General features: G+C 38.8%; 2 protein-coding genes across 3 annotated transcripts in view; one reads left to right on the forward strand and one right to left on the reverse strand.

The window, feature by feature from the left end:
- LOC128887178 (MAGUK p55 subfamily member 2) overlaps positions 1 to 2,769 on the reverse strand; it is a 31,495-nt gene extending 28,726 nt beyond the window's left edge. For both annotated transcript variants that reach the window (XM_054142783.1, XM_054142781.1), the window contains exon 1: positions 2,281 to 2,769. In XM_054142783.1, coding sequence (XP_053998758.1) covers positions 2,281 to 2,404 — 124 coding nt within the window. In that variant the 5' untranslated portion in view covers positions 2,405 to 2,769. The remainder of the gene's footprint in view (positions 1 to 2,280) is intronic.
- Positions 2,770 to 8,860: 6,091 nt separating this feature from the next.
- On the forward strand, positions 8,861 to 22,100 carry LOC128887173 (venom dipeptidyl peptidase 4). The gene is made up of 13 exons (XM_054142774.1): positions 8,861 to 9,017; positions 12,566 to 12,623; positions 13,525 to 13,766; positions 14,999 to 15,073; positions 15,352 to 15,404; positions 16,005 to 16,201; positions 16,564 to 16,733; positions 16,966 to 17,066; positions 17,990 to 18,480; positions 18,979 to 19,261; positions 20,017 to 20,211; positions 20,410 to 20,570; positions 21,217 to 22,100. Exons 1-13 carry the CDS (start codon positions 9,003 to 9,005, stop codon positions 21,531 to 21,533), a joined length of 2,358 nt encoding a protein of 785 aa, XP_053998749.1. The 5' UTR covers positions 8,861 to 9,002; the 3' UTR covers positions 21,534 to 22,100.
- The last annotated feature ends 331 nt before the right edge of the window (positions 22,101 to 22,431 follow it).

Below are 22,431 nucleotides of genomic sequence, written 5' to 3' on the forward strand. Positions count from 1 at the left end.
TACAATATACAGTATATAAAAGTCAAAATATGAAGACAGAATGATAAGCATGTAAAACGGAATAAAGAAGAAAGAGCAAAATGTGCAAAAATGTCAAGACCTATCAATCTGATTTAAAGTTAATTTTGATCAAACTTAATAAATCAATTAACGTCGTTCCATAATTTGTTCATTTTGTTTACTGATACTGGCCGTTCATTGCTTGCTTCGACGAAGAGGAGCAATGTTTATTTTCTGTCGTACCAGAGCATACGCGGTTCCAGGTTGTTAAATCGATTATAAAACCGCTCTTCCCTCAACGACTTTACCTTTTAGAAGATCCGAAACTGCTGCTTATTATCAGAAAAGTCGTTAAATTTGAACGGGGACCAGCTGCTCCGCTATTAGTAGCTGGGGAACGAGGAAGAAAACACGAAGAGGAATTAACGGAGCGATGGTCTCGGGTAAATGAATCCAGGAATTTTTCCAGGCATTTTCAATGAAAATTTCAAGAAAAATATTTTTCGTGATAAATCTGACGAAAAGTGCAGAGAATAAAAATCGGAAGACTCGAGTTGAAGGACGAGAGAAGCGATTAATGAGTAAACGAACTGGAATTAAGAAGAAGGAGAAGAACAGGCCACAAACCGCACTCGGTGCTGAGAGTTCATAATTCTTTAAAGGGAATTCATCGCAACACGAGGACGGCTGGTATTCATTTTCTTCAAGGTTGAAAGATACATAGTTTTTGTTATGAGCTTTATCGATCGCCCGAGTTTCTATTTGGCGAGCACGTGCGATGATATCGATCATCTGTTTGTTGTAATTTTCATACGACATAGGAAAGTCAGTGAAAATTAAGTTGAAAGTATGATGCCACAAAATTAGAATTTTCTATTAAATCTGGAAAAGTGGCGTACGGAAGTAAATAATACGAAAAAATTATTTGCATCGCAATTTCTTGCTAGTTGTTAAAATGTTAAAAATAATAGAATTTCCTTATATTTGAAAACAATATTTATCACCCAATTTTTTTTTTGAAAATGGTATGATAATTTATTACTTTGGATACAACGAAAAAATTAATAGTTAGGGTGTCAAGATTAGTAAAAGAGATTTTAACAAGACATATATATTAATGAAAAGAAAATTGAATTGTTTTTATTGTTACTGATGAAACATTAAATAAACTATTGTTACAATATATTCTCTAATGCTACACAAACTAAATACAGAAATATACGTAATATTCAGTGATGGATGTGTAACTTTTTTTAGATACTTATTCCAATTAAGGAAGTGTCCATATTTATAAGCGAGAGTGCATCTGAAATGTGATTTTCCATCCAGATTATTCTCGTGTAGTAATCGCATTCGACATTTTGTGTTGTTGTCGCTCGTACCTCGACCTCAACGAAGAAATTGGAACGCAGGCCAGCATCTACGGTGCTTCCTCAGAAATTACGTTAAAATTAACAAGATCACAGTCACCTCGTACCACTGCGGAAAGAATCTATAGCTGACTAGTAAACAAAACTTCCAAGGAGACGAACGAAGTGTTTCAATCAACGCACTCGATGAACTTCATCAAATCCTCTCAAACCAAACTCAAAGTCAACAATCCAATCATTCGTCGAGGAGAATCTACTAAAAGCTTTAAAGTGAATTCGTAATAGAATAGAAATCGAAGGAATCCGCAAACACGAACAAACGGAGGTTTAAGATTCAATCAAACTTAGCTTAGACTAATTATGAACGTGAGGTAAACTCAATTTCTATGACTGTTGTAAAAGGTGCTCACTATTCCATACCCTAAGTCAACGCAGATCTAATAGACTAACAGACATTTCCATTTATTAACTTCACGCCTTGATTGTAATACTAACATTACAAAGTACAGAAGGTACTCGCTGCCTTCATTTCAAACAAACAATTTTTCACACGTTCCCTGAGGCGATCGGAATGTGTTCATTCACCAGTAGCACTATACATTCCCAGTACAATCCACTAACACTGGTCTTCGAGGAGAAGCCACAGAAGGAATTTCGTGAAGCTTCCTAAACTCCACTCGAAGCCAGTCAAAGAGAAGAAAACGGACGAGTTGGCGAAACCCAAACAAACGTCACCAAATGTTCAGGAACCAGGTCGAACGTGTACAATGTAATGACGGGAGCCGAACGTTGGGAATCAGGAAAAATAACCAACGGAGTTCACGGTAGTCAATGAAGCCCTATTCTATCTTTACCGAATTCGTCCGTAGCCGAAATCAAACAAACCGGTACACGGCGCTCTCAGACTCACCGGAAGTGGACTTGAGATGAGGCAGCTCCCTCTTCGGGACGATGGAGCACCCGCAGATGTCCTCGATCTCCATCAGCGACCTGGTCTTCTTCATCCTTGAGGCGACAGCGAGGTCAGGTGACATCGATCATCGCGATCGTCGTGGATCCCAGCCTCGAGTCTTCCACTCGAGCGCTCTGGCTTCTGGTAGCATGAATCCCAGGTCGATCGACGAGCTTGTCATTCTGGGGCAGAATTGTTAAGACGAGACCTGAGGGGACCGAGCTGAAACGTGTACACGCGAGGCACCCCTCGGGTCTCGTCGCGTTATCGGTCCACTCGCACCTCTCGAAACTTCCACGTGCTGTGCTCTTTCGCGTCAATCGATCGCCGTCCGACGACGGAAATTAAAATGGCAGTCGAAGATCTCGGGATCTATTCATAGATCATCGAAGGCGGAGTGGCAGGGAATCGCGACGACGCGGAGAACGAACGAGGAAGACCGCAACGGGACCTATAAGCCCGCGCTCGGTTCGTGTCCGGTACTTATAGCTTGAAACAGCGAGGGGGTGGGTTTTTGCACCCTCTCTCTCTTTCCGCCTAGCGATTTAGCGACTCGTGGCAACGAGTGCCGCGTGCGTTCCGATCGATCGATAGCGAACGCGCCCACGAAAGGGCGGAAAACATTCTCTCTGTCCGGAGAACAGAACTGAAACGCCTTTGGGCATATTGGCATTATTGTTTTGTGACTGTTCGATATTGTATTGACGAAACAAGGTGGTCGTCGTAAAAAGGAGTGGACTGTTTGGTGACAGTTGCTTTGGAGATTTTAGAAGAAAGTAATTTGTAATTGTTTCCCTTATTCCTTACCAGAATTTCTGTAGAGGGATCCAGTTTTTTTTTGTGGAGATATTAATACTATTGTTTTGAGTCTATGCAATTTTATAGACTGCTTGGTAGCAATTGCTCTGGAGATTTTTTAGCAAAGTAATTTGTTATTGCCTTTGCTTTGCCTTATTCCTTACTAGGAAGTCTTTAGAGAGGATCCATTTTTCTTGTGGAGATATTAATATTATTTTATTTTAATTCTTTATTAAAACTCGTTATTAGTTTGTTCCTTGTTTTCCTCATAAAGTATAACATAAGTATAATAGATGTTTTATGTTTAGTTGAATATTATAGACTTCATTGGTTTTTAATGGAAAGTTGCCTTAACGTCAAACTTGAAAAACTTGAAAAATGTGCCTGCAACTAGTTGTAGCCATTATAGTTAAAAGACTATACAGCTACTCCCACTATGTCTAAAATGTGATTCATGGTTTTGTCAACCTACTTTTGCTGCTAAAGTACTCATTCATGTGCCTGTCGTCGCGTTACAGACTCGTTTACCTATTGATTAATAGCCCTAAGAACTCTAAGAAACTAGAAGCAAAGGTATCAAAAGTTTTCGCTGAAATTTTCTCTTGGGGGAACTTCAGGAACAATTAAGAACATGGTTCTTTCACACGTGCTTCCTATTTCGCCAGAAATAATCTATCACACGTAGTTTACGTCACCCCCTTCGCGAAGTTTGAAAAATAACTTTTCCAGAGAAGTCGGGTTGCTTCTCGGAGAGTCGAAGGTATATTTTCATCGCCGTGTGTGCACAAACAAGACGTTCATCATACATTCGAGATCTTCAACCATATGTAACCGAAACTAGTTCCACTGTTGAGGGAAAAACTAGGTGCCAGGCAAATATAGATTACATACAGATTGTTTTGTTTAGAATAGTGGATTAATATTTTATATTTTAATCAGCCTGAAGGAAATATTAGCAGAGAAAAAGAAAAGTGGAGATTAAACTATTTATGGGTTTATTGTTAAAAAATAGTCCTTTTTGAGAAATAGAAATTTATTGTATACAAATCTTTTAAGCCTGAACTAAGAATTGTTTAATGCATATAGATTTATGTGTTCCTTACTATCTGCATACAAATGTATACATACAGCATTGCACTTACATACAGCATTGCACTTACATACAATTTATAGTATTTATAAAGTATAATTTAGTTTTTGAAAAGTTCATAGCTGATATAGTAATTAAAACCTAACTTAACTTGTTCAGATACATGCATATAAGTAAAACTAAACATGAATTCAATTTTAACGTTGATTTAATTCTAAATCAAAATTTTGTAAAATCTCAAAAGTGTATAAAAAACAATCTTCTTCAGTTGTAAGGGTGCAGCCATCTCGTGGAATCTATCGCTAACTCGGACGACCGACACGTAGCTCGTTTCTTATTAAAATCGATGTATTAATAAGTAAGAATATTATTTACCAACGAACAGGGTAAATAAAAAGTTTCTGTTAAGTTTTCAATAGATCGCGGATACGATCCCTCGGAATATTCTACGATTTTTAGGGAATTTAACAGCTGCTGCCATCTAGCGAGACTTGCTGTGTAGTGAAATCATGTGAGCACTGCAGTTGCATACTCGCAGGCGCTCTCAAGCATCCTCCATTCGATAACGTTATCACATTCTCCGTTATCAACGAAAGGTGGCATTACCGATTCGAACAATAAAGTAACATTTATCGTTATCGCAACCGTTTAATATGCAACAGTCGCTGAAACTGTATCTATGACGTTATCGCAAGGATATCAACATCCTGTACAGTTTAAATGACAAGCCTTGTTGTTTTAAAGGTAATCTGGATTTATCACGGACACGTATTCTTATCATAAACGTCGCTGCGCATCCTTCACAGTTAATTGTAATATTTATATATAACTGTAATATTATATATATTATAATTCCATGATGAAAACCATGTAATTAATTGCTCGAAGTGAGGTAGATAAACATAAAATATTATTTATGATTCAGGGATTTCCTGTATCACCTCTCTTGAGTTTTTAATTAACTTTTTCAAGCCCAGATCGCTGGAGGGTCGTTTGCTGTCCTTTTTCGAACTACCGGCTTCGAGTTTCAAACTTCAAACCTTCAACATCCAATTATCTTGTTACTTCCAATCTTTTTTCAATGGAAGCGAACATTTAGGAGATTTGAATAAATTCTTATTATGAACCACGATTACCATCAATGTTACAAGTAATATAATAATATATTTTTTTCAGAAAGAAAATCAAGGTTTACGTACAAACAAGTTTTATCTAAATAAACAAAAATGAGCATAACAATCGTTAATACCCCTTTCCTTAAAAATTCTTTGAAGGATATTAATTACTGATAAAGTTGTAACAGTGTTTTCCAATGTAACACGATTGCAAGAGAAGATACGAAATTGCTTTGAAGCCAATGTGTTAATACTGGCAAAGTCCTGCAACAGCCTTATCAACTTTTTTTAACGGCACCTAAGAAACGAGTAATCCGAAAATGATCCCTTTATTGCTACTCTATCTCATCGTTACCTCAACTAGTAGCGTAACTTCTATCTTAATCATCGCTGTATCGATACAATTCTACAGTTAAACAAAATAAAAAATTGAGTACTTCACTTCGGGGAAAAAGACTTGGGTGTTATATAAATAAAAATTCGTTAGTATTAAACTATGTAATGTACATATTAGTGTTGAAGCTTCATCGGTAAATAAGCTTCCAGCTTCCAACCTTCACAGCCTTGGGATTGACTGGGAAAGGATCACCATTACTGTCTACATTTTCAGATTTAAGTTCAAACAAAACAGAAATATTTACTTTGTGCACAAGCAACCCGTAGATCGGTTACATTTATGAAAAGTAAGAAACTCACACAACGTCCTATCTTTTCGTGACAGAGTACAAACGATCCAAGAATACAATCTGCAGAGTTCTAAAAATGTTCAGAATTTTCAAGGTTTAAAGTAGACATCCAATAGGAGGTGAATCCTTACTTTGAATGCCATTTTCATCCCTAAAGGCACGAACGGTGACGCAACATGTTGTCAAGGGGGTGTTGGGGGCTGAAAATAAAATTCAAGTAGAATCGAATCGGATTAACATCGACTCGAATCGCTTTCAGCCGAGATACCATTCACTTCGACGTTTCACATTCTTTTCCCGTCGTCGGCTGTCGCTAATAATCCTGATTCACGAGCCTGCGCTGTCAATAACTACCTAAGCTTTGGAAATTCGCCGCTGTAAATCGCGGTTATCGAACGACAGCGTCCCGACGCCTGCAATCGTCCGCGGTGCAATGCGCGCGTTATATCGAGGACGACAGCGATTTGATTACGTGCGAACAACCGACGAATCAGGCCACCGAAAAGATAAAATTACAGTTCCCGTCTCCGGTGTTCCGTATCGTTGAAACTTAAGCGACAATCGATGGCATGGAACAGGACAGGACACGCGTAATCATTGGTAACGATTTCCCACAACAAACCAGCCTTAAGTGAGGAAAGGACTGTGTTTAATAATTCCGTTTCCGAAAACAATTAATTACTGGCGTTTGCCATACGAATGAGTTTTCAAACAAAAAAGCGATATTGGAGCAATTACACGACAGGTCTCTTTCGAAAGACGCTGTTATCGGCGTAATTCTCAGTCAAAATCAAGTATTTTTATTTTTTTACATGATATATACCGTTTAAGTACATACGGATTTTTCGAAATATCAACTCTTGTAATTGGCACAAAATTTATAGACAAAAATGTCTGTAGCAAGAAATGTTTTTATTTTAAGAAATGCACCTGAGAAATACAAAACCTTGACGAAGGAAAGTGCTGTAAAATTGTAATCGATAGTAATGTTTCCTCTCGTTAAAACTAGCCAAGAAAACAACATTGTAAACACTGAGAGACCGGCTAGAACCCGATTAATTAGCGAAATGGGCCGCAGCCTTCGAACCAACATATATCATGGAATACCAGTTAGCTTTGTCTAGACCATAGTAACAACAATAGCCAACAGCTTACCGCAGTCGACGCCTCAGCTGTTAAATCGTGTCTCACACCACGTTGGAAGCCATTCGGAGCGTACCTAAATCATCGCCACTTATCATTATTACTTCAGGACCGGAATAACATAGAGAAATCCTCGATGGCGAGAAAAATACTGAACTACCACCATGTCTGAATCAATTAGAGGTTCAAGGTCGCAGAAGGTTCATCCATCATATTCTTCACTTACGTCTCACCTTCCAATTTAATTCCATTTCTCGTCTATACTCACCGATTCAACCTTTTCAATCTTCAATCGTTCGGTGATAAGGAAAGCGTCCATCCCGAATCAATTTCACAGTTTGTTTTACCAAAATTAACTTTTAAATATATTTAAAGATTAGATTAAGATGTAGAAAAAATAAAAATCTTGCAGAATTCTCATTAATATTATTATCTGATTTTACGTGTACTCGAGCCCACCAGTTGGAGATTCCAAGCACTCTCTGTCTCTCACACAATGGAAATATAGGTCTCGTGAATCGTAATAAAGGAACTGACCTTCGGTAACAGAAGTTTCTCTCTCGATTATGTGTAATCGCGTTCATTGGCTGTTTGCTACCCGATATTTAGTATTCAGTGCACAACTTTCCAACACAGACGGAGATCGACAGTCAGAGGTCTACACACTTGGTTATTTTATGCATTTGGCGTGAACATGGGCATCTTAACACTTTCCTAGACGAATGAGGCTAAATACGTTCATGGATCCCATTGGGGAAGGTCCAAACATGTAAATGAGACACTATATATTATGGTCGATGAGGTTTCAGAGTTTTATTCTAAGATAATTCTGATATTCTAATTTCGTTCATAGATCCTGATGATAAGAATCACGTAGTGGTTAAAATATATAAATACAAGAAAATATGCCGGAGGCCATAAGGTTCCAGTACTAGTAATCTAAAGTTAACCCTTTGCACTCGAGGCCTTTCTTTCTGGTATCTACCAGCAACTCGAGATGTTTCTTAGCATTCTATTACCATGAATTCTAAGCTAATTAGATTTGAGAATAAGGTCACCTTTACCGCACCGACGATTATTTTATCGACACTTTGAGCTCCACAAACATTAAATCTAAAGAAACATTAAGTATCGTAGATTTCCTGCGTGAAACCTAATGGTGACAGAGAGTCACCTTTCGACTGCAAAGGGTTAAATAGACCTCAAAGGCCAAGATTAAAGTATATTATATAACAAGTACATATGCTACAGTTTTTCGAGTCCCACATTGTTACTCCAAGTTTATGTATACTGGCAATTTGCAACGTCCAGAGTCAAAATATATATATGAACACAAGAAAATATGCTGGAGGCTCCGAGACCTCGGTACTGATACTCCAAGGTTAAATACATCCACGGATCCCAATATAATCACAAGTAAATATCCGGCAGTCCGTCGAGTCCCATACTGTTACTCCAAGTTTATGTACATTGACAACTTCCGATGGCCAGGGTCAAAACATATAAACACTAGATAAGCTGGAGGCCATTGGACGCTGTAGTCGTACTCCGAGGCTAAACACGATCGCAGCTCTCCTTGGCTGGTGTCACTTCGAGTGTTTTCCTTATCAGCACGTCATGAGCGTAATTATGCCAGAACGAAGGAAAAGGTCGCGATACCGGGTATGCACCGTGCTCATCGAAGGAGGTGGGAGCACCTGCCACTTCCATCACGTCAGGGATGTGCGCGATGTGTGAGTCAGTGTCCGACGCACCATTGTACGATCCATCGAGCGGCGTCGATCTCTGGATCGTTGGTAAAGGGGCCCAAGTGCAATTGTCGTCGACTGTGATTGTCGCGTGTTCGTTATGGTGTGGCACGAGGTAGGTTATCAAGACACTATATGCATTGAGAGCGGCGACTGCGCCACTGGATACGAATAAATTAAGCTCAATCGTCGTCCTTGTGGATCTGATTGCATAATAGCAAAGGGTGCCGCTGATCGAGTGATCCTTCCTCGGGGAACAGTGCGTTTGTCTTCTTCCGGATCGACGTTTCGATTGAGATTGCCGAGAGGGGAGTGCTGGGGATTTTAATGTATCACTGTCATTCTTCAATAACGCTTCGCATTGGAGCTGGAATTGTTGATATGTTTCATAGAGAAGCTGTAGAGATTGAATATTATTCCTCTTAGGAAAGGTGTCACGTTTGATTTTTATTGAAGACACGAAGAATTAGTGATTTTCATGTACGATCGTTCATGGTTGATTCGCTTTCCTTTGGAACGATTCAATATTCTTCTCATTGGGAGAAATAATTTGTGAATTGTTCAAGTGTTCTTCTTTATATCGACACATTTATTGTAATCATATGACAGAATTGCAGATGGAATTCTTGATATGTGTCATAGAGAATCTGTAGAAGTTGAATATTATTCTTCTTAGTGAAAATAGTTAAAAAAGTTGTCACCTATTTCCGAAAATTGAGCACCCCAAGTAGACAACCAACAATACGGTTAATAAATTCCATCAGATAAACGCTAGAATTAAAAGCCTATAAATGGGCTCTCTAAATTCCGTTTATCTTTTATTTGTCGAAATTCGTGTCTAGATAAGAATTGTAGTGCGTTTGTCTTCGCTTTCAACGTAAAGCTAAGAAAACGCAGTGAATTATTTAATACGCTATGCACATTAAACAAATTACACATGTCAAGTTCACGTCCATCGCAATCGACGCAAACTTTCTTCAATCTCGTTGGTAAAATCAGGTTTGCGTAGAATCTGTTCGATCCCACGGGCAATTTCCTAACTAAACGAACCACAATTTCCTCGCGGTAATCAAATTCTCTATCTCCTCGCTGTAAATTCGTCACCCGTTAAACCACGTTTACTCCTAGCGCGCGTGCTGCAATAACAGAAGGAACGAAGCAAAACATCGACGTTAAAATTCATATACTATACGAGTGAAGATAATCATCGATCCCGGTCAGATTCTCCCTTTTTCTCACCGATCGACTTCCTCCGTCGGCGGTGTTCCGTTTTGTCAGAGAGGCAGGAGGAGGGGAAGTCAGTTTTCCTTTGACGTATCGATTCGATAACTTTTCACGAGCCTCTTTCGTTTCATCGAATGGAAAAGTTTCGAAGGGCCGAACCGTCCAGATTTATCGTCGACGATGCACTCGTCCCTGGCAGCGTTGATCCTCGAGGAAAACTCGCGGAGACGAGGCGGCCTGGCGCGAGGAGGATCGCGAAAATACGACGCGACGGAGAGAAAAAGCCCTGGTAAATCCAGAAGGGTGGGTTGTAATTGTTCGACGTCGATGGGAACGGCTTTCATTGGCTCGTTCGATCACTAATCATCTCATATAACGATGTTGTTTTGGGAAACGTTTGTTAGATATGCTGGATGAATCTGTTTCTATTTTTATTGGACGGCTTCAAGGGGCGTATAAACATGGAAACGTAGGAAACAAGGTTTCTTAAACGAGGAGAAGAAATATTAGTTAGGTATTTTTCATTTTTAGAGTTTGTTTTAAAAATATCTTCAGGATCTATGAATATTATAGTACACGTAATATATCCTATTTCTTTGCCAAATTTCTGTTTTTATGTGGGCAATATATATCGTGCATATAAAATTAAAAGAATGCAAATATTGAGCTATGTTCTCCCACGATAATTTCTTGCTGAAGTATCATAGTGCCTGAGAGTTGCTGCTAAAGTGTTGTTGTAAGAGCTTAACCTCACATCGACGAAATATAGAGATAAAACAAAATTCTTATCTAGAGAAAACTTGGAGTAACGAATAAAAGATAACCAGCCTATGAAAATAGCTTGTTGTTCTATTACATTTGACATTAATATAAATAAAATACACACTCTTCTGTTGCAGAAAATATTTAATGACTATATTTTTTCGTAATAAATATTTCATCCACGACTGTGAAAGTAGTTTTCATCCCCCAAACACAAACATCATACTATCAAAAAGAAATTTTAATTGCTATATATATCAGCAAAGTGACATAAAAATTTGAGATTGTCAATTGGGTGATGCTCTTTGCCAGACTAGTTATGAATATTCGACAATAAGCATGAGCAAATTCAGAGTTTCATCCTCCATGTTCCAAACTGCGAAATCTAGTTGAGCCGTTCGAGCGTTCGTTAACTGGATCAGTTGGATCAGTTGGGGACCTCCGCAGCGTGCATCATTCACGAGACATTTCTGCTGACAAATTCGATTCGACGTTTCTACGACCCGTCTCGGCGTCATTTAAAACATTTAAACCCAAACAGAGAAGTTACTTCTTAACTTTCCTCTGTAACCGAACTTTCCTCTTTCATTAATCGTTCCCGGAATCTCTGATTCATAAATTCCCGCTCCTCCTAACAGTGCAGAGCGAAGAGGTTTCTACTTCACGAGTTGAAGAAGTTTGTTGCGACAACCTCTGACTCTTGACCTTCCCTTCAACGTTCACAAGTCGATTTCTATGATAGGTTGGAAGGGAATTTTTAAATTTTCATAGTTGAATAGTCGGCAAGGGCTGCCTATAAACTTATGTACTGTGTTTCAAAGATTTAAAGTCACATATATAATTTAAGTATCTTTAATTATCTATCTTAATATTCCTGCGAGTATTATAGATAAGGGCCCCAGTGTACCGATTAGCTCGAGGCCCCATGATGCTGTTGAGACGGGCCTGAATTTAACTTGAATATCATCGATGCCCAATTGTATCACTTTTATCTCTTCGAAACAAGTCTTAGTCCCGTCACTATCCACGCGATTTTTTCTCACCTATCCCCTCTCTTCTCTCGTTACACGCGACCTGGTTATCAGTCGGAATGGAGGAAGTCGGGAAATATCAGCAAGTGGGACTTTCTGACTTATTCTGACGGCATCATGGTCGAGACAAATGTCGACGGAAGCTTTTTTGGGGAAAATACACGTTTTAGCGCATCTTCGCTAGGCCTTCATTATTATAAAAACAAATTTATTTTCTGTATATGACACATGATTACTTTTTAGTGATTCTAAATTTGTATTATACATTCTAGTTCAAAGACTGTGGATATAAAAATACGAATTTGCATTAACATCCGCAGTCTAATGATGAACAATTATCTCTTGCACTTCCTTGATTTCTCTAATAAATATCCCTTATTCTAATAATTAATGGAGCCTTAGTTTCTTCATCCTCAGTCACTCTATATCCATCGCCAAATCCATCTTCCTGTAATTTCATTTTATTTCTTCATTTCTTATTAATTTATATTCGCCAAAAAGGTGACATAGAAATATCATCGAGAATGCCTCTCTTTCAGTGTTCACCTTCTTTTTTGCAAAGTACGTTGAAGCAATATAATAGCCTTAATAATAGCCTTGGTTAATGTTTACGGTCACGTTTCACAGGCGACAAAATATTTTCCAGGTACTCCAGCTGCTGGTGCTGCAGGGATTCCTGGCCGTCCTTGTCGCTGGAAAATCCAGTAAGTGTCCGTCTCTCTTTCTTCGGAGATAATCGCGCTTTCCTTAAGCCGCTTACGGTCCAAGCGTCCATGGAACAGTTGGACGTCTTCGGAGGTGGGCAGGCTGATGTCCTTCGACGAATCACGCTGTTTGTCGCGAGATAAGTTTACTTATGCCCGGGGTTAACTCCGATTCTTGTTTATCGATAGATAAGATATCGATAGCTGCGTGTCCCTATCGGTGGTGTTTGAGTTTGAACACAGGGTGCCACTGCTCCAAAATACCGTATCGAGAATTCTCAAAATTATCCACCCTTTTCTTGCGACTGTTGGGTCGATTCATAAATATCTTCTGTTTTGCTGGTTATTATGGTTCTTATCTAAATCATACTTTTGTATAATTAATGTACAGATTTAAGTGAAAATAAATTAATTTTTATATCATTCTATCTAATGAATTGCAAATTGTAGAATGAATTTAGCCATAAAAATTAAAATTTTGAAAAATTCAGATGTAGGGAATCACGGCGATAAATCTATGAATTTCTAATGCAGCTAGTCAGTATAAAATAATGTAAAATTACGTCAGGGGCAGAACCAGCTGTATATTAAAAATTACGTCATTAAAGGATGTCGTAAATTTATGTCAGAGATTACTAGCTGTAGATTTAAAAGTGTCAGCTGCAACCAGTTATAGATTTAAAAATATGATAAAAGTACGTCAGGAGCTAGCAGCATGAAACTAGAAAATTCCATTAAATGACGTCAATGGTCATCTCCACATCCTCCACTGTCTCTCAGTTTTGCCACTTTTCCTGGAAACTTATCCTAGCACTCGAGTTCCCTGCTCCTTCAATATGTCTTCCTTCCTTTCAATTTGTATCGATAGCTTTCACGAATTTCGCGTTTCTTCCTTGTGCAGTTCCGCGAGTGTCCAAAAAGGAGTTCCAGACACGCGGTCCCGTGGAAGAAAATTATCTAAACGGGAAGACAGACCCATTCAGTTTAGAGGAAACCTATGACGCGAGTTTCCGGGCGATCGGCTTCAACGGCACCTGGATAACGGACACGGAGATCCTTTATATCGATGGTTATACTGGTGACATTCGTATATTCAATGTGACGTCAAAGACCAGCAGACTCTTCTTGGACTCGTCAGTCCTGGTAAGGCGCAACTTGCAGTGCCACGTATTGACATTTCTGCTATCTTGGTGTTGGGCATTTGAGAAGACTAGTAGTTTAATATTTGAACACTTTATAAGCATTCGAATGATACAGAGTACATCGAATATTTGCGTATTCGATATTCAAATACTTGTATCTCGATACATTGAGTATTCGAACATCATTGAATTTTTAATTATTTGAATATTTGTCGATTCAATCATTATTCGAATATTTTTGATTGAAATGTTATTTGACGAAAGTTTGAGCAGCTACTCGAGCATCCTTATTCGAATATTTGTGTATTCGAATATCGTTTTACTAAAAAATTGTTACTCGATCGTTAATGTTTCGAATTCAATCGCTTAGCAATTGATAGGTGTAAGTAATGATGGAAACTCAGTCTTATCCCTCTTCTACCGACAAAACTCAGATTATAACTTGCCAAAGCCCTGCTTAATTAGTCGAGTAATACGACTTCAGAAGGGTCTTCCAATTCCTTTGTGCATTAAGCTTTCGAGAAGTTATCCCACGCCGTCGTGGTTTTGAAATAAGATTCAAACGATAACCTGGCCCGTTGGATATTAAATTATGAAAGTTGAATTGTTGAAAATGCGAAACTATGTCAAGCAAACATTCGCAGCTTGGGATCTATGGGCGAGATCTGCCAAAGCTTGAAAAATAAGGTCTGAATAATATCACAAATTATATAAATACGGTATTTCACGAAATTCTTATTTTATTAGATGTAGAATGTTCAGTTAATTAACGTATCGATTGTCAAAGCTTGAAAAATATAGAATGTTCTATTAGATATAGATATTAGATATAGAATGTTCAGTTAATTAACGTCCCAATTGCTTCCAACTGGAAGCCAATAGGTTTACCCTTAATAATTTCGCTTTCAAGTATGTTGTTACCGAACAATCATGTTGTCGGATTCCACCACGTGAAGATTCGACCCTTGATCGATGGTATCGACAAGCTAATGCTACGTTATCGGTCGACACAAACAATCTATCACTTATCGTATCGTAACGCGTCAGATAACCTGGCACGAAATCAATTGTATCAATATTTGACGTTATCCAAATATTGATTCGAGTGTCTCCCGGTAGCTTGATCTTTTTCCGTGTGTTTGTCGTTCTAATACGATCAGCTACCTTTCGCCTTTTTACCAATGAAGTTGAATATAGTCGTTAAGTAGTCACAATTTCTTAAATGTTTTTCAGAGCCCCTACGACAAGCCTACGCTTAGTCTTTCCTACGACAATTCTCACCTCTTGATTGGATACGGTTTCATGCCTGTAAGTCTCTGATACTCTTAATTGATTCATACTACGTTCATTCAAAAGAAAAAATCAAGTTGCAAGTTGGAATAGGATCGATCGGATCGAAACAAGAGATTTCGACTGCTCAAGGTCACCCCCTCCAATTTATTTCACGTCCCGTTAATTATTATTTTCACGATCTCGACGTAATAGAGTTCTATGTTATCTATCCTAGGTACCAACTGGCAATTTGATTATGTAATATTATTTGAATCAATAGAGAAACTTAAGGAAATGTTTTTACCAATTTTCAGGTGTTCAGACATTCAGCCTTCGTGAAGTTCGTCGTTTACAGTATTAAACAAAAGTGAGTGCCTCGATTTCCACGTCAAAATCGTTCTACGGATAACTTTAACGATTCTCTGATAAACTAAATTGCCAAACAATGCCATACTTTTGCGACAATAATGATAAAATCGATATACGTTGCGCTATGTACATACCGTGCTCCGTTTGACAACTTAAAGGGCACAAACTGTGCTTGGATTTTCATGATAAGTTAGATTAGGATCATTGAACGTATGAAGTTCATTATGGATATTATTATTCAAACATTGGAATAGTTCAATGCCACTATTCGAATACTGGAGTACTTCAATATCATTCTTTCAATATTTGAAGAGACTTCGAAGTATCTTCTTCATTCAAAGATTCAAGAATTTGAATATCATTACTCAATTCATTTATAAGGCTTTCAAGTATCTTCATTCAAACATTTGTGTACTTGAATATCGTTATTCCAATATTTAAAGAGGTCTATAAGTAACTTTATTTAAGGAATTGAGTACCACAGAGCTATTCACTAGAAAGTTTGAAAATCATTGTCATTAATCGATATCGCGTTGAATTCTCTGTTCAATTCGCTTTGAATTATTTCAAATCTTGTATACTCGTTTCGTACGCCCAGATCTTACACGGAATTGGCGAAAGGCAAATATTTGGCGTTGGCGAAATGGTCGCCCACGGAGAACGCTGTGGTTTACGTTTTGGACAATGACATTTATTACGAGAAGATCTCCGATAGACGCAATGATCCTGTACGGTTGACGAACACAGGTGTCCCAGGTATTGTTTACAATGGCGTTCCTGATTGGGTCTACGAAGGTGAGTGAAAGATCCGACGAAAAATGTTATTATACAGAGTCATTATTAGAGTTCTTATCTATCATGGCAACTGAGAGAAAAATCAGAAGAAAACTGTACATTCGATGCAAATGCATAATCTTATGATACAAGCAAATATGATAAATACGGTCAGTTCTATAAGTATTCGTACTTTGTGTCTATTGACAAAATTCCAAATTTTTGTGATATTTCAAATGTCACGTTTGATTTTAAATATGTACATGAATACACTCACACGGTGCACTCGTACGGTACATTAGTATTATTATGCGAAAGAAGGGATTAATGTCTGTCGAAGTGTGACTTAATGATCGAGACAATCGGTACACGAATATTCACAGAAGAGGTCCTGGCCTCCGCTGTCGCACTCTGGTTCTCTCCCGGTGGAGATTATCTCGCATTCGCGACCTACAATGACAGCGCAGTGAAAGACTTCACGATCCCGCATTATGGGAAGCCAGGCAGCATGGAGGATCAATACCCTATGGAGGTGAAGATCAAGTATCCCAAGGTGAGCTTAAAGAACCAACAATAGCGTATTTCGCTTTAAAAAAAATTGGTCGCTCTTCTTTCAATTTCCAAGTTGCTATATTCTTTCAAAAAGTTTGCGGCTAACTTTGTTTAAAAACAAAGTGTTAGCCTCGTATAAATTTCCGTAAGTAATTTTCTGGCAGTCAACGTGTTAATAAAAGTTCGAAATATATTCCAGCAACTTGTTCTAATCTGTTATTGTGACTTTTCAGGCGGGCAGCTCAAATCCATCAGTGTCTCTAAGCATGGTCAATTTGAGTAATCCGTCTGCCGGATTGATCAAACTCGAGGCACCAGTTGACATCATTGGCGAGTATGTATCCTAGAACCCTAAGGCATCCGCAATTATGGTTGACTTATCGTATTATCACATGACTCGCAACAGAGTGAGATACGGGTGACTTCATCTCCCTTATTAAATATCTTATTATGAGCAAGTTCTAATGACAAATAAAACGACCAGGGAAATTTTTCCATCAAGGTTCATTCAACAAAATTTAAAGTCTGAAAATGCTTCGATACCTCACGAGTAGATGAAGCTATAAAAAGAATGTTTTTACAAAAGTTATTTGGTACAAAGGGCAAATTTGTTTGCAAGTAAAGTGGTAGAGTAGGTTTAACAAAAAAAGTAATTTTTTCAAATGGAACCGTACATATTTTTATCCATAATGAAATTTTTCTAAATTTCATTCAAACAAATGCTATTTCACCATGGATAAAAATATACAGCGTTTCATTTGAACGAATTAATCTTTCAGTTAAATCTTCCCTATCACTTTACCTACAAAAAAGTTATTTATACCATACAATTTGTCCATTTATATCAAATAACTTTTGTAAAAGTATTTTTTGGTGGTTTCATCCCCTCATGAAATATTGAACCATTCCGTTTTAAATAAAACATCCTGCTGCATAATGTAATTATATCCATCCCAAACAAGTCGCTTGTATGAAATTCAAATGCTCGATGAACCTGCAAAAATTGAAATTAAACTCATACCATTTAGTCGTATAATTCGTTTCAATTAAATTAGTCCTTGCTATTTGTATAATAATGGTTTCTTTATTGTCTATCATAATACATAAATAAATAGAACTAACAGATCTATCACTAAAATAAAAGTCACTTAATTCAGCTTCGCATTCAACGATGACCCTCTCTACTCAACGTTTTCACCATCAAAGAATTCTTTCGTGTCCTACCCAACCAAACATTGAGAAGTTCAATTTCAACAGGGACTACATTCTCTACACCGTCACCTGGGCGATGAATTTCGTGGCAGCTACCTGGACGAACCGCGTACAGAACAAATCTCAGGTTGTCTACTACAGCGTCTCAGGGTTGCTCTCCGACGACGCAAAGAAGATGACGATCCCCAAGCACATGTACCAAGAAGAACACTCTGGCTGGCTACGTATCTACCCTGCAGTGTTCACCAATCGCTATGCCATCGTCCTACAGTTACAGGACTCTGGAACGAACGCTGGACGATTCATCCACGCGATGAAATTCGACTCCGACGAGAGCGGAAAGTTCCTCAGGAAGAGGGACCTGACTCCAGGCGCGGCAGAAGTCATGTCTATCGTTGCTGTGACTGAGGACAAGAATGTTTTATACTATTTGGGAACTGGAGTTGACAAACCGATGCAGAGGAACCTGTATTCGGTTCCCTTGGATGGCAGTGAGGCACCTTCTTGCCTGTCCTGCAATGTCAAAACACCTGAGGGTGAGTTCAGGGAAGGAAAGAGGGTTGTTGGTTGCTACGAGTGATTTCAGGGTGCTGGTTTAACCCTTTCAGACCCGAATTACTTTTTCTTCTCGTACTAATGTAGTTTAGTTTTTAGGGTTAATTTGGACTGAAGTTAGTATGGAAAAAATAAATAAAAATCCTAATAGTGTAGTTTTCGCTCAAAAGATATTGTCGGTCGTGTGTGTGGTAATTTTTAACCGACTTCGAAAAGGAGGAGTTTACTCAATTCGACATGTATATTTATTTATTTATTTTTTCTTTTTTGCGTCTTCAATTGTAGATGCCAGGTCTGGAAGGATTAATGTGATTAGCTTGGAGATTAAAGTATCGGGTTGTCCAAGAAATTTTGTTGATACAAGATCCATATAAAAATACGTATTTTCGAAATCTTATTTAGAAAATTACTGGCAACTCCTCTTATAATACTTTATTAACGATACTTTGTACAACATCCTCGTATTGACATTTCCCCAGGCAACAATTGCACCTATGTCTTCCCCTACTTTTCTGCGGAGAATTCGTATTACGCATTGAGTTGCATGGGGCCAGATCCAACGGTCGTGATGATCCTCGACACTAACCACAAGGTGCTGTACTCGTGGGAGGAGAATCGATCTCTGAGAAGGAGATTGGCCGATCGTAAGCAGCCACGCATCCAGAATCTCAATGTGAGGGCGAACGGGTACACCAGCAACGTTAGATTGTATTTGCCACCCGATTTTGACGAAAGGAAATCGTACCCTCTGCTGATCAACGTGTAAGTATTGAATGTACAACGAGTTTTTCAAAAGGGACTTTAGGACTTTGTTTTTCAATGAAACATAAATGGCATGGAATACATTTGATAATTTTATTTTAAATGAAAGTACACACGTACTTAGTTCACAAGGTTGTCTAAGGTGTCAAATATAAAAAGCAGTCGACAACTGTCACGTTGGAGCATACTTCCTGCGAGAATACTATAATAAACCCTCGACGCAATGCAGCCTATTACCGCTCATCGATAACGTTCGAAAGGCATTCATTCGACTCTTCGACTTCCCTCGATAACTCAAGTACAAAATTCGTGCCAGCAAAACCGTGCAACCTCTCAATGCCTCTACTTAATCCCAAGACTCGTATTCAAGCTGCCAGCGTGTCAGATGGGTGCAGGCACCCGACAGCGGTCGTTGTGCCACTAGGCTGACGCCTAGCCTGATTGATCAGCAAGCAAAAAGAATCATGATCTGAATTTAAAATTACAGCCTCGGGATACGTTCGGGATCGAAACGTTGTTCGATAGATGCTTCCTTCATCTCTTTACCTTCTTTTAATCCTGTTAAAACATTTCAAAAGCTGTGTTATAGTATTATTTCTGAGGAATAATTTCTATATTGTATACTATCGCTCAGTTTTTGAATTGTTTCAAAGGCTTATTTCACTGGTGATCAAGATATAAATTTTAATGCATCATTTAAATTTTCAAAGTTAGTATTATTTATATCGAAGCAAGTTCTCGAACCGTCTTTCCAGGTACTCTGGTCCCAACACCGTCAGGATCACCGAGGCGAACTCGCACGGTTTCGAGTCCTACATGACGACCAACAGGAGCGTCATTTATGGTCACATCGACGGTCGTGGGTCCGCCTTCAAGGGCAGCAAGATGCTGTTCGAGATCTACCGACGCATGGGAACCGTAGAAATCGAAGACCAAATCGCCGTCACTCGGTAGGGGGATCGTCGTTTTCGTGAATTTGCTGTTATGGGATTATTCCATAATTATATTCTATATAGTGTAAATTTAGTCTTACTTTCAAATTATACTTAGCCTCGAGACTTTCGCCAACTAGAAACTTTATTCTTTAATTCGACAATTTTCTCCAGTGTTATTTTCTGTAATCACCCTTGGTACTTGTTGATAAACAGGTCATTGCAAGAGAAATATTCCTGGATCGATCGAAATAGAACCGCGATATGGGGCTGGAGCTACGGCGGTTTTGCCACGGCCATGACGTTAGCCACTGACGTGGATTCCGTTTTCAAGTGTGGCATATCCGTTGCACCTGTGACATCCTGGATTTATTATGGTAATTTTCTTACAGTATGAATAGCAGTACATGGTAATTGTGGCAATTGGTTATGGTATAACTTCCGTTTGTCATTGCTGCTCGTTTAACATTCATTACCACGCGTGAATTGGTCAGTAAGAAGATTCCATATTTGTCATGGTATTTAAAGCAGTTTCTGATATCGTTTTCGAGTATTAATGGGTAAGGCGAGTACTCTGCGGATATTGTACATTATGTTGTCAAGACTTGGCCGTTACATTTATCAATACAGTGTTCTACATTATCAGCAACTTGTCTTACTAACAGAGTATTCAATATCACCAGCAGAGTAACCTGTTTTATCAACGGATCGTTCTACATTACCACCAAAGTAATCTGACTTATCAATCCAGTGCTCTATATTACCGAGTCGTGACGAAAGAGTTACTCTAGCCTACAGAGAGTTTACTTCCTCCTCTTCCTTTTCTGTTCTCTCTTTCACGATAAAGCCTTAACTTTAATTAAAAGCAATGACTTTTCTGTTCTTCGCAACCAACAAGTATGACTCCTCGAGAAAATCACAGCTTTGGAAGCATCTGTCTCAAATTAATCTCTCTACATATTCGAGTATAATTCCTGCTTAACCGAAAACACCTTCTTCAATTCCATTTCTAATGAATTGCAGACTCCATCTACACCGAGCGATTCATGGGTCTGCCAACCCCAGAGGACAACCTCGAGGGCTACAATGGCACAGACGTTACCAGAAAGGTTGAGGGTATCCGTGGCAAGAAGTTCATGCTGATACACGGTACCGAGGACGACAACGTGCACTACCAGCAGACCATGGCCTTGAACAAAGCCCTGGTGCACGAAGACATAATGTTCCAGCTCCAGAGTTACACGGACGAGGCTCACGGGCTAACCGGGGTATCTCCTCACCTTTACCACACCATGGACCGATTTTGGAGCAATTGCTTCGGCGACTCGCGTGCTCACTGACCCGAATCCCTTCCGGATCACCAACCAGGAAAACGTCGGTTTGGTCGATTGTCTTCCTGAAACCACCGATGTGATTCCGTGGGCGTCGCTCGATCGGCGACCAGCTAATCCGTGAATCAGCTACTAGTTTCGTTCCTTGTCGTTCGAACGACCACCTTAAATCATTCGGTGGCACCGGCGGGATCGATTTTAACACCGTCGATATGTAGAACAAAGACGGAGGTCGTCGATCCTGCCTTTCCGTTGTTCCTAGTCGATTCTTCGACGAAAACGTGGGGGTAATTGAGGTTTTGCTCTTCGGAAACGGTACTAGGTTCGTTGGAATGTAAACGAGATATTTTTATAGAATTTTTTGGAGAGTATAAGTAAGGGTACTTGGAAAACTTGATTATTTTTAGAGGTAGGAAAGAATGATAAAATTTTAATAATTGCTTCATGTATGACTTTTTTGGGGTAGTGAAACATGATGATCTTCATCGACTATGCATTTTAGTTATCGGCATTTCAGTTATCGAGCTGTTGGTTCACTTCAGGGTATAATTTTAAAAATAATATTCTATATCTACATTAAAGTCTCGTTTATATTGTAGCCTTACTGGTATTCGGGCTGAAGAAATGAGATTTGTTGGAAGGAAGAGTTTAAATGCAAACGAACATCGGATAGATCGTTGTATCCCTTTGAAGATCGATTGTTTTTTGAACGCGTGATCGATTGTACATGTTCATCGTTGATGTACGGAGCAACGTAAATTTTTTAAAAGCGGTGACATTCCAAGGGAATCGATATTCGAGGGTGTTCGATGGATTCAGCGACAGTGAAGTTGGTGGAAGATGGATTGCACCGAAGATGGAAGTAAGAGGTGCTTTCATGGTGATCTTTAGACTGTTTCTCTGAACT

Source organism: Hylaeus anthracinus, unplaced genomic scaffold (assembly GCF_026225885.1).
Source record: "Hylaeus anthracinus isolate JK02 unplaced genomic scaffold, UHH_iyHylAnth1.0_haploid 11985, whole genome shotgun sequence".
In the NCBI taxonomy this organism is placed as follows: domain Eukaryota; kingdom Metazoa; phylum Arthropoda; class Insecta; order Hymenoptera; family Colletidae; genus Hylaeus; species Hylaeus anthracinus.

Coding starts and splice junctions, on each gene's coding strand:
- LOC128887173 (XM_054142774.1), top strand. Junction 15,405..16,004: donor GTTTACAGTATTAAACAAAA/GTGAGTGCCTCG, acceptor TCGTACGCCCAG/ATCTTACACGGAATTGGCGA. Junction 16,202..16,563: donor TCCTGATTGGGTCTACGAAG/GTGAGTGAAAGA, acceptor GAATATTCACAG/AAGAGGTCCTGGCCTCCGCT.